Raw genomic sequence first — 11,996 nt, forward strand, 5'->3', positions numbered from 1 at the left:
AGTCACTCAAGGTGAAAAGCCTGTTTCCTTATCTGATCGTGCTGCGCAGCATCCTTTGAGATGGGGCCTGGAAGGGACGGTGGGCTCCCAGAGGAAGGAGGACCCAGGGTAGGGTCAGGCAGGCGCTGCTCTGCAGAGGTGAAAGGGGGAGCCCTGGGGACACCTGGAGCCGGAGGATAAGGTCTGGACGATCCCCAAGGTTGAAGAAGAGTGGCAAGGGAATAGGCTTGGGCGAACGGGGCCTGGGTGCTGTAGCAGGTGCAATGGAGGGGGGGCAGGAAGGCGGAGCAGGGGCCTGGGAAGGGCTACAAGGCCTCACGCGGTGCACAGCCCGCGAGTCTGGGGCGGCGACGGAGCCCCGCGCTCAGGGCCTGCCCGCCTGCCGGCGTCCGGAGTCCCAAGCCGGGTCCCGGCGGCTGGGGCCCTAGGCACCCCCGCCGCGCCCCTCGCGCTGGGGCGGTCCCGGAGCCCGCAGGCCGGCGTGCGCGCCCCCGAGCGTCGTGCGGGCGCCCGCCCGGCAGGGGCCCGGCCCGGATCCCTCCGCCCAGGCCCCGCCCCGCGCACGCCGGCCGCGGCCCGCGTGACCGGCCCGGGTGCAAACAGTGCGGTCAGCTGACTCGGCCAACTGCGCCGTCATCCCGGCTATAAGCGCACGACGTCCCGGCTCTCCGCTCCGACCCGGCCTCCGCCACCATGCAGCCCCCCGGCCTGCTGCTGCTCGTCCTTGGCCTGCTGGCTGCGCCCGCCGCCGCGCTCATCAGGTGAGGTCCTGCGACCCTGTGCGCGCCGCGCGCCCCCGGTGCCCTCCGTACGCCCCGCGCTCTGGAGTGCAGCCGTGCCGCCCGCGGGGCCCCCGCCAGCCCGCGACCCTTTTTCTCTACCGCCATGGAGTCAGACTTGGGGGGACAGGGGGCTGCAGGAGGGAGGGTGGCTGAGGCCCAGGCTGACCGAGCCTCCCCAGGACAGGTGGGATTGCGGTACCTGCCCTCAGGGCCCACCGTGCGGGAGCCAGGAGACCCAGGTGTACTCTGCACAGCCCCTGTACCTGCGAGTCGCTTTCCCGCTTGGCTCCCCCTTTGCCCGCTGTGAACTGGGCGTGGTCACGCTTGGTCTGTGCCGGGGGGGGGGGGGGGGGGGGCTCTGACCACAGCGCTCCGGCGGGAGACCCTCTGACCCGAGGAGCCCCCGAGTGTTTCAGAGACGGAAGGGAGTTAGCCTAAGGAGAGGGTCTGGGTGAGTGGCCCGGCTGCAGTAGGCTGCCCCACTGGCACCTGCCCTAGTGAGGACCACACCTTTCTCAGGCCCAGGGGCCTGTCCCCCTGTACCAGGTGAGTCCATCATCCGCCGGGCCTGGATCGGGGCTGTGCCATGCTGTGCCAGCCAGGCTGAGGATGGGCGCCACCCACCCCCACTCTCCCACTCTTGCCAGGCAGCCTGCTTTCCCAGATGGGGGAGGGGTGCAGTGGGCCAGCCGCTTCTGGTCCCGCACCCACCCTTGCCCCCGGGGCCTTGGTGCCAGGCCTGGGAAGGCGTCCTTGCCCCTCTGCCGTTGGCCTTTTGCCTGTGGGCAGGTGGGTGAGATCACAGAGCTGTGGGAGCTGGCTGGGGGCCGAGTGGGACTCAGCCTTGCGAAGAGGCCGTTCTGCGTGGGCTTCACCACAGGCTGTGGCTCGGGGGCACATAGCCCCAAATGGAGTCTTTGTGGGGAGGCAGCTGCAGGGCTGCACCTACCCTGGTGCTGCCCACATGTCTCCCCTCCGGGAATGGATGGCTGTGGGGAGCCGAGTCTGTGGCTGTTTGGGGCCGGGCAGCCGAACCAGAGCCCCCTCACACCTCCTCCAGGTCCTGTGGGACCGATGGCACCTGTTTCCTGGGTAACTGGAGGGCGTGTTCCCTTCCCCCAGGCAAGAACCTTGGACTCTAACAGCCTACCAGGTCTTAGGCAAGAGTCCCATCTTCCTGAAGCACGCCCTTGGCATGCCAGGAAGGGCCAGCTGTGACCTTGAACTCCCAAGTCCCCTTGGCTGGGAGGACCTTCCATCCAAGTGTTGGAGTGTGCTCAGGGGTGCCTGCCTGTCCACCTGCATTGTCAGAGCTGGGAGCAAGCTGAAACCCAGGAGCCAAGGATCCAGGCCAGGGGAGGGACCCCACGCACACTAAGAACCAGGCCACCTGACCTCAACCCCATGCTCTTTCTGCCCAGACAGACCACCAAGGCTGGGAGGCAGGGGCTGTCAGTGGGGTGCCGCGGGCGTCTCAGAGGGAGGCAGACCCAGAGGCAGAGACCCCTAGCACCCCAGCGCAGGCCTTAACCTTCCTGGGGTCTGCGCCGTGATGGGGACAGAGGACGCATCAGCAGGAAATGAATTCACTACTATGAGGGCCCCGGAGGGTAACAGGGTCACGTTGAAGGATGGCCAAGGAGGGCTTCTCAGAGGTAGTGGCATTTAAGTCCCATCTGATGGCCAGGCATAGCCAGCCCAGGAGTCCAGACAGGGAAGTGGGGACCATCTCTGCATGGCGTCTGTGTGGAGAGCAGCAGATTCAGAGGGCGGGTGAATGGGTCCCCTCAGAGGGTGTCAGGCAGACGTGACAGATGGACACCTGCACCCTAACAGACCCCACAGGCCACTGTCCCAGGAGAGACCAGAGCAGGCACAGAGTGAAGACAAGGGATGGGGGGTGCTTTTGGAGCCCCCAGTGGCTTGAATGTGGGTGAGGGTGCAGAGCAGTCCAGGGGGAGGGGGAGGCGAGCCCTGATGAGCCCCCTTCCCTCCTCTTGTTAGAATCCCGCTGCACAAGTTCACCTCCGTCCGCCGGACCATGTCAGAATTGGGGGGCCCCGTGGAAGATCTGATCGCCAAGGGCCCCATTTCCAAATATGCCCAGGGGGTGCCCAGTGTGACGGGGGGGCCCATTCCAGAGATGCTCAAGAACTACATGGACGTGAGTATGGGGGTTGTCCTCTTGGGGCTGGGGCTGGGTGGACCGCAGACACTGATTTCGACAGCAGATGGCTTTTACGAAAGGTTCTGCATAAGCGGGCAGGAAACACTGCTCAGCAGCCCAGGGTTTTGCAGGATTCACCTGCTCGGTGGGGGGGAGGGGCTTCTGCTCAGCCACACCCTTCCCTGCTGGATGCCCCTCCCACTACCCCTGCCCAGTTGAGGACTCCCACCTGTGTCCTGCTGTGGGGGCGGGGAGGGCAGGTTGGGGTGCCCTTAGCTCCTCCGTGACCTCTCCCCCTGCATACCACTGACCATCACTGACATCAGGAGCTGTCTTGTTCCAGAGGCCAGCCTGTGGGCATGGGGCACAGGGTCATGGTGTGTAGATAAGCACGCTGGGCCCAGGGCCATCAGCTGGGTGCAGAGGAGCCTAAATCAAACTTAGGCCCCAAGGGGCTGGGGGGTCCTTGAGCTCGGGTCATCTGGGCCTTCCTGCCCAGGCATAACTGAGGGCTCTGGAGCTTTTTTGTTTCTGCCTGCTGGAAGGCCTGGTGCCACCTTTGACCCAGTCCTGCCTCCTTCCCTTCTTCCTCTTTGGTCAGCAGCCAGCACTGATCATGCCCAGTGCTCCTTGAGGGGCAAACAGGCTCGGAGGTGGGACATTTTATAAGTCACATACCGAGCTGGCCTGGGTCAGGCTGGTCCTAGCTCAGGGGTCAGGTCCTGGGACCCAGCCTGGCACCTCTGGGGTCGCCCAATTGGCATCCTTCTGCATGGCCTGCCCCTGAGTGGAGGGGACCTAGCTCCTTGCTGCCATCCAGCCACTGGTCCACCTGGGGTTGGGACAGGTTTCTGTGCCCTCTGTTCTGTCTGGCCAGAGCCCCAGCCGTGCCAGGAAGCAGTGGCCTCACAGGCATGTGACTGGGCTGGGGGGTGGGGGCATCCTCCTACGGGCCTGACTGACCAGTTCCTGATCCCCTAGTGCAAGCATGTGCGTATGCACACCACGCGCGTGCGTGCGCAGATTCGCGCGCGCGCGCACACGGAGATTCGCTGAGTCATCCCCCAGCCCCCCAAATCTGGACACTTCTGCTAGGTCATGAGGCAGCAGCTGCTGGTTCTCCTGGAGCCAAGTGGCAGGAGAGAGACTCCTGCAGGGATTGGAGCCAGAATCTCTGGGTGACCTGGGGCCCAGGCTCCCTCCCCAGAGAAGGGGGTGCCCAGGCAGGCAGGGCTCAGGTGGCCTCAAGCTCACACCTGTCCAAGCATCCGTGTCCTCTGACCTGTGAGAGCACCAAAGACGGGGTTTCCCTTTGAGGCTCAGAGGGGCATGTACCCCCTTCATGCTCACCTGAGCCGTGGATCAGCACCCGGGGCTTCCCTAGGCTGCTCTCTCCCCCCCACCCATGTACCAATGAAGAAACTGAGGCCCAGAGTATTGAAGGCAGAGTGTCTAGGCAGTGAGAGACTCTGAGCTAACACTTCCGGTCTCCAGGGTGTACGTCCTTCCTTCGGCTGCCCACATGCCTCTACCTAGGAGCCCTCCAGGCTTGGCCTGGTGGGGCAAGGGCAGGGTGGGAAGGACGTCCCAGAGGCAAGCCCTGACGTGGCCCCCATCGTGGGAGGAAGTCTCCCCTGCTAGGGCCCTGGGGCAGAAGGGTCTTCCAGGGCTCAGGGATGGCCAAGCCGATATGACCGCTGGTTTCATCTTTCAAGTGGGGTCGTCTTCCAAGCTCACGTGGTCAGGCAGGACCCGAAGCACTGGGGTACAAGGACCGAGGGCTGGGGAGGGGCAGGAGCACATGTGGACCTTGGGTGTCCCTCCCCTGGCTTGGGCTTTCCAAAGTCTGGCCCCCAGGACAACCAGGGGCGGCCCTGACGGACCCCGCTCCCCTGCTCAGGCCCAGTACTACGGGGAGATCGGCATTGGGACACCCCCGCAGTGCTTCACGGTGGTCTTTGACACTGGTTCCTCCAACCTGTGGGTCCCCTCGATCCATTGCAAGCTGCTGGACATCGCCTGCTGTGAGTCACAGCGCTGCCTCGTGCGCCTGGAGGGGGCAGGCGGGGAGGACAGGGCCCAGCCGCCGCCTCACGTGGGTGCATGCTCTCCCCCGGGCATGGGGCTGCCCCATCCCCAGTGCAGATGGGGCCAGCAGGGCAGGCCTCGGGCCCTCAGTGGCCCTGCCTCAGCCCCTCTTGGGCAGTGCACTGCTTCTGCCTCTCAGCCACACCGGACGGGCCTGGCCCCTCCGCCCCACCCCAGGGCACCCCACTTTCCAGGTGAACCTGTTCATGCCAACCTTGCTTCTCGTCTGGGCTGGGACCAAGGTGGCCAAGGATGGGGCAAGCCAGGCCAGACCACTGCTGGCTGAGACCGAGCCTGGGGTCACAGGCCCACCCCGACACTGGGAGGATGGCCTGGTGGGGGGCTCCGCAGCAGGTGGCTGGGACCCGGCTGGGACAGTGGGCTGACGGGCTTCTCGGCCAGCGCAGGGATCCACCACAAGTACAACAGTGACAAGTCCAGCACGTACGTGAAGAACGGCACCTCCTTCGACATCCATTACGGTTCGGGCAGCCTCTCTGGGTACCTGAGCCAGGACACTGTGTCGGTGAGTCTGGGGCAAGACTGCTCCTGGGCCCTGGGACGCTCAGAGGCCTTGGTGGCCCCTGCCCCACCCCAGGGCTGGGCAGCTGAGCCCAAGCAAAAGCCAGGAGCTGTGGCGGAGCTGTGGAGGAGCTTGGTGGGCCTGGCTGGGCAGGGGTCGGGGAGCAGACCTGGCCCCGTGTGCGCGCACGCGCCCACACGTGGGGGCCGGCCGGGAGGGCTGTAAGGGAAAGTGGGCCCACCAGAGCATGGGTGCAAGAGCTGCGGGCCTGGCTCTGGGACCAGGACCTGGGGAGTGATCCATGGTGAGGCTCCTCCCAGGGTCACGGCTGGCAGCTGGGCAGAGGAACCAGTTGGGAGGCTGGCTTCTGTTCCGATGCCTTGGGTTTGAGGTATCCGCTGGGCGCTGAGGCCTAGGCCCTGTGGACGGGGTCCCCGCCACTGGCTGGGGACTTGGGGTCGGGCAGGGCAGAGATGTGCTGGGAGCCCCCGTAGAGGACACTGGAGGGCCATCCAGGCACCCTGCCTGCCACAGAGAATCTTCGGGGTGAGGCGGATGGGCAGGGCCTTGACGGTTCTGCCCGTGCCTCGGTGTGACCTCTTGGTGTGCAGCTACTGGGAAGTGTCTGGACTGGGAGTCCTGGGGGCAGGGGAGCAAAGTGGAACACAGCCCCCGCCAAGCCCCCGGCCCCCCAGCCTCCAGCCCTCCATCCCCAGCTGATCCGGAAGGCGGCAGGGTGTGGCCGGCGCCCAGCCAGCATCCCCCTTGTCTGTCCCTTGTCTGGACAGTGGGGTGGGCCATGGCGGCTGGGGACCTTCCTGCAGAAGCACTGCCCCTCCCCCGTACCCATCTGCCCTCTTGGGGTCTCTGCCTCCTGACCTCTGTGGGCCCAAAAGAGGATGTTGCCTATCACGCTCCCCTGTTCCCGGTGTCAGGGTGTCAGCCCCACACAGCCGTTTCTCCCCACATCCTGCTCTGCGTCTTTGTCAGCCGCCGGGTCGCAGTGGGGGAGGGGTGGCGTGGCCTGAGTCGGCTGACTTAGGTCATGGGACTGGGTCATGGGGTTCCAGTAGCCCAAGGGCAGGCGCAGGCCTGGGTGGAGCGGCCCCAGGCCAGAGGTCAGAGCTGAGCGCGAAGCCCACCCGTCTGTGCTGACTCGGTTGAAAACCGGGTCCCGACAGCCACGGGTTCGCGCGTCCCTGTCCCCGCTGTGTCCCACCCAGTGTTGCCAGTTCTTTTGGGCTTGTGTGCGAGGTGGCAGGTGATGATTGAACGGGGCTTGTCGCTGTGCCTGCACACGCAGGGCCCGGGGTGGGGCTCCATGGTTCCAGTGGCCCACTGACCCCCCCCCCCCCGCCCCCCAGGTGCCCTGTAAGTCGGCTCTGTCTAGCCTGGCTGGCGTCAAGGTGGAGAGGCAGACCTTTGGGGAGGCCATCAAGCAGCCGGGCATCACCTTCATCGCGGCCAAGTTCGATGGCATCCTGGGCATGGCCTACCCCCGCATCTCGGTCAACAACGTGCTCCCCGTCTTTGATAACTTGATGCAGCAGAAGCTGGTGGAGAAGAACATCTTCTCCTTCTACCTGAACAGGTGGGGTGGGAGGGGCCCAGGCCCCGTCTCTTCCCCACACCTCACCCCTCCTCCCAGCTCCACGCAGCTGCCTGCCTCCCCGTCCACCCTCCAGGCACCAGGCCGTGGCTCCTGACCTACGGCCTCTGACCGGAGGGGGGACTGGCCAGCCTTTTACAGATGAGCAGGGGGCTCTCTGGGCAGGCTCTGGGGCCAGGGTTTCCCGTCAGGAACGGCTTGGGCTGTGGGCCCAGGGTCTCGCTCAGTGGGCCTCCCTCCTGGAGAACCAGACTCTGGTCAGGGCTCATGGCAGCTCCTCTTCCCGGGTCCTCAGCCCAGCCTTCCCTGGGTCTAACGAGCGGATGTGGCCCCTGAGTCACTGATGGCCCAGAGGGGACAGAGCTACGAGCCCCAGTCTGTGGCCGGGCCTCTGGAGGTGAGGGGCCTGGGGGCTTTCCAGGGGAGGTGACCCCAGTGAGGCCCTGAGGGCCAGATGCTGCTAGAGGGAACCCCAGGTGGGAAGTGACCCCCACCATCCGTCCCTGGCAGCAGCGCCAACTGCCCCAGTGGCCCTTGCACCGCACGGAAAGGTGGGTGACCAGTGTGCCGTGCCCTCGAGAAGGGGCCCCTGGCTGTCCCCTCAGGGCGGTGCCAGAGGTCCTGATGCGGGTGTGCTGAGGACAGAGGTGTGGACTGCATGTGAGCGGGCGGCCCGCTGCCCACTGGTGGTCCCTGCACCACACGCCCCCTACTCACCCCACAGGCCCACTTGTCCTCAGGGTCCAGCCCCAGGCACTGCGGCTGAGTGCCAGCCCCAAGCCTCTCCTCTTGCCCAGCTCCTGGCTTCGGCGTGGCCTTGGCAGGGGTGCTGCCCTTGGTGGTAGATATTTAGCAGCTGCCTGAAGCAGAGCCACCCACCGGAGGCTGGATGACGCCACGCTGGGGAACGGAGTGGGGTCTGTCCCTGTGAGCCCTCAGGCCCAGGCAGGGGAAGAGGACCCAGGGGGCTGCCCAGGCCCGGGCTCAGGGCTCCCTGCGGGGGGCAGGGGGGGGGCGGTGGGCGGAGGGGCAGGGCTGCGGGTGTGGAGCAGAAAGGAGACAGCCATCTGGTTTCCACACTGGACTTCCGAGGTGAAGGCTGGGGGGAGGGCCAGAGGCTGCCGGTCGTAGAGGGAGGACAGGGTTTGGCCTGGTGTTTCTGCGTGCGGACCGGCCCGGAAGAAGGCGGTGAGCTCAAACGCTAAGTCTGGAGAAGAGCCTGGAGGTCGGGGCAGGGCCAGCGGTGCAGGCCGAGCGCAGGAAAGCTGAGAGGCGAAGGGGGAGCGGGAGCAGTTGGGTGAGGATGAGGGCATCCTTGGGAACAGCAGGTACAAAGGCCCCGGGGCAGGAGTGAGCTGGCTCAACTCTCAGCGCTGCTCAGTGCCGCCTCCCAGAAGCCCTCCCTGGTTTGTTCTCAGGCAGACGCGGTCCCCTTCCTTGGGCTCCTAGCTTTCACTTCCCCGTCGCCCACTAGCCTAACCCCGCTCTCTCCAGTGGCAGGCTGGTCACCTGTGCGGGCTGAGCGGGAGCCTGGCCTGCAGGCCACACGGTGTGGGATCAGCGCCCCACCCCGCAAGGAGAAGGCAGTCCTCCCCCTCCTCGTGCCTCCTTTGGATCTCTCCATCTCCGCAGCTCCACCCACCCCTTCTGACTTGGCCCCAGCTCATGCCTGTTGCGCCCGCGGTCAGGCTGGACGTGTGGGGTCGGGGTGGGCAGCCCCCCCCGCCCGGCCGTGCTTGAGGAGCAAATGCAGCTGACTCCGCTCCTCTCTCCTCCCAGGAACCCCGGCGCACAGCCTGGGGGTGAGCTGATGCTGGGTGGCACGGACTCCAAGTACTACAGGGGCCCCCTGTCCTTCCTCAACGTCACCCGCAAGGCCTACTGGCAGGTCCACATGGAGCAGTGAGTGTTAGCTGGGGGGCCGCGCTTGGTTCCGGGGGAGCGTGGTGTGAGGGGGCTCCGCCCAGCCGCCCGCTCAGCAGGCCTCTGGGTAGCTGCGGCCCTTGGGCCCACTGGCCCCGGGGTCCATTGCCATCTCCTGGCGCCCAGCTGAGCTCCTGGCCCCTGGGCTCTGGCTCTCTCCTGCTCGAGACTTGGAGGCTGGCAGTTAACCTGCTCTTGGCCTCTTGAGTCCCCAACCCGCCACTGTTCACAGCCGGAGAGGGGAAGGAAGGGTCCCGGCAAGGCTGTGGCCCTGGAGGTAGGACTGCCCCCCCTCCAAGGCCCACCCTGAGCGTGAGCCCAGGCCGGGGCGTTCACACCCCCTCCCCCGCAGGGTGGACGTGGGCAGCAGCCTGACCCTGTGCAAGGGGGGCTGCGAGGCCATCCTGGACACGGGCACCTCCCTCATCGTGGGCCCCGTGGACGAGGTGCGCGAGCTGCAGAAGGCCATCGGGGCCGTGCCGCTGATCCAGGGCGAGGTGAGCGGGCTGGGCTGCGTGGGCGGGGTGCCCCAGCCGCTGTCCCGCCCCCCCCCCCCCGGACTGCCCCAGAGCTGCTCCGTCTTCTTTCCCTCAGTACATGATCCCCTGTGAGAAGGTGTCCACCCTGCCCGAGGTCACCCTGAAGCTGGGCGGCAAACCTTACACGCTGTCCTCAGAGGACTACACACTCAAGGTCAGTGGAGGCCAGGGGCAGGTGGCGGGCCGGGGCGGTGGGCGGGCTGCTGACCACCGTGGTCGTCCCAGGTGTCGCAGGGTGGGAAGACCATCTGTCTGAGCGGCTTCATGGGCATGGACATCCCCCCGCCTGGCGGGCCGCTCTGGATCCTGGGTGACGTCTTCATCGGCCGCTACTACACCGTGTTCGACCGGGACCAGAACCGCGTGGGCCTGGCGGAGGCCACCAGGCTCTAGCCGCCCGCCTGCTGGGGAGGAAGGAGTCCAGCAGGAGGAGACCGGCCGCCTCCGCCCTCCCGGCCGCCCCTGCCACACACACTCACGCTCAAACTCACACTCACACCCCAACTCTGCAGGCGCCGGCCTGCCGGGCCTGCCGTTTTGTTCTGTGGTTTTCCCCAGCCCTGGTTGCAGAAATGCCGCCCGCCTGTCTGCCTGCCTGTGTGTCTGTCTAATGGAGGGGCGGGGTGTGGGACAGCCAGTAGGCTGATCCGGAGCGTGGAGCCGCTTCAGTACCTTGGAAGCCCAGCCTGCCCTGGCAGCCCATCAGTTGCGCATCCCAGGACCCCCGTCCACCACCCGCCCCCAGCCTGTGCCTCAGGGGCCTGGCTGCCCAGGCAGGACCTCTGGACTGAACCCCCACCCCGAGCCAGGCTGTTCTCTGGGCTCTGCCGCTGCCTGGCCTGGGGTCCGGAGTTGGGCGCTGCCGGCCCCCCTATCTTCCTGTGTGGGCCCATCGAGGAAGGGGCCAGCTCAGGCCCGAGGACAAGCAGGAAGGACTTGGAAGGGTCGGGGCTCAGAGAACAAAAGCCAGCCTTGTGACGCCTTTGGGGTCATCCTGGGGCTCGACCCCATCCAGGAGGGCATTCGCTGGTCCAGGGTGAGGGAAGAAGGGAAGGGGGGGGCTGGTGCCGCCTTCTCTGCAGCTGCCCCTCTCTTGAGTGACCGGGAGCCAAAGTTGACGTGAAAATACAGTAGTTCGGGCCTCTTTTTTCTGTGTTGGCGTGTTTTGTGTTTGGTGGGAAGGGCGGTTCTAAATCTGGACTTGGGAGGGAGCCGGTGTGGCTGGTGAGAGGCCATTGTTCCTGAGGGCTGACTCACAGCCAGGCAGGGGGAGAAGCTTTGGAGGTGCCCTGGCTCCCAGACCCCAGCCCCCCTGCCCTGCACAGGGGACCCTGGGGGCTTCAGCTTGCTGCCCGGCCTCACCGGTGGAGGGCTAGCTTGCCCAGAGGCCTGGGGCAGTGACCAGCAGGATGTGGCCTTGGTGGGAGGCTGCAGACCTCCCTGGGGATCTGGCCTCTTGGGAGTCTGCTGAGGGGTGCTTGGGCTCATCTGCCCAGAGGCAGCTACACAGCCAGGAGGTTTTAAGGGATGAACAGGAGTTTGTGAGCCACTGGCACAGAATTCCCTTGGATCAGCGGCTCTGGACTCTTGCCTGGAGCCCACCCCCTGCAGGTGTAAGGGAAATGGCAAATATGACCGATGTCACTGTCCTGGTGCCTTCTCGGCCTTCAGTGCCATGGCTGTCATTGGCCTGGCCCTAGGGGGTCAGGGGACTGCACCCCAGAGCCAAGTCCTAGCTGGCACCTTTAACAAGCATTCAGCCAGAATTGCGAGGAGGCCCATAAACACGTGCGCCATGCTCTCTGCACTTGAAATCCGAGCAGGGAGACGGCAGAGCCGCAGGGCCTGGCAGGGCTGATGAGGAGACAGTGTCATCCAAGTCTCTGTGTCCTGAGACACCTGGAGTCAGAGCTGGCCAGGAAGGAGGCAGCCTCCTTCAACACCACCCACCCCCAAACCCCTGGTGGCTGCCCTGGGACCTGCTGCCACCCGCCACGGCCTGGCGGTGCCTCCCCCACTCTGCTGGCCCTGCGGTTGTGACCCTCAGCTTGGAGGCCACCTCCGTCCGCTCTCTGGGAGGTGGGGACAAGCACAAAAGATGCCCCTGGTCCCTCCCCAGGCGCTGTGTAGATGAGCACAAGCTGAGCTTCCAGCCCCAACCCGCCATCAGGGCGCCAAAGCTCCTGCCCAGAGCCCCAGGACCAGTGCGACTGCCCTGGGTTGCTGGCTGGGATCCTCTGGCCCCTAGCATCTGACTCCCGGCTCAGATCCAGCCTCTATGACCCAACCCTAAGCCTCTAGTCTGACTAGAAGGTGGGTAATAACAGGGCACTCCTCGCCAGGGTCCCCACGGGGAGCTCAGCTC

General features: G+C 66.0%; 1 protein-coding gene across 1 annotated transcript; it reads left to right on the forward strand.

The window, feature by feature from the left end:
• The first annotated feature begins 589 nt into the window (after nucleotides 1-589).
• On the forward strand, nucleotides 590-10,780 carry CTSD (cathepsin D). Its single transcript, XM_027580025.1, has 9 exons — nucleotides 590-761; nucleotides 2,787-2,946; nucleotides 4,850-4,973; nucleotides 5,445-5,563; nucleotides 6,925-7,151; nucleotides 8,949-9,071; nucleotides 9,445-9,589; nucleotides 9,687-9,785; nucleotides 9,857-10,780. The coding sequence occupies exons 1-9, from the start codon at nucleotides 694-696 to the stop codon at nucleotides 10,022-10,024; spliced, it is 1,233 nt and encodes a 410-aa protein (XP_027435826.1). The 5' UTR covers nucleotides 590-693; the 3' UTR covers nucleotides 10,025-10,780.
• Nucleotides 10,781-11,996: the final 1,216 nt, after the last annotated feature.

The sequence above is a fragment of the Zalophus californianus genome, chromosome 11, assembly GCF_009762305.2.
Source record: "Zalophus californianus isolate mZalCal1 chromosome 11, mZalCal1.pri.v2, whole genome shotgun sequence".
NCBI lineage: Eukaryota > Metazoa > Chordata > Mammalia > Carnivora > Otariidae > Zalophus > Zalophus californianus.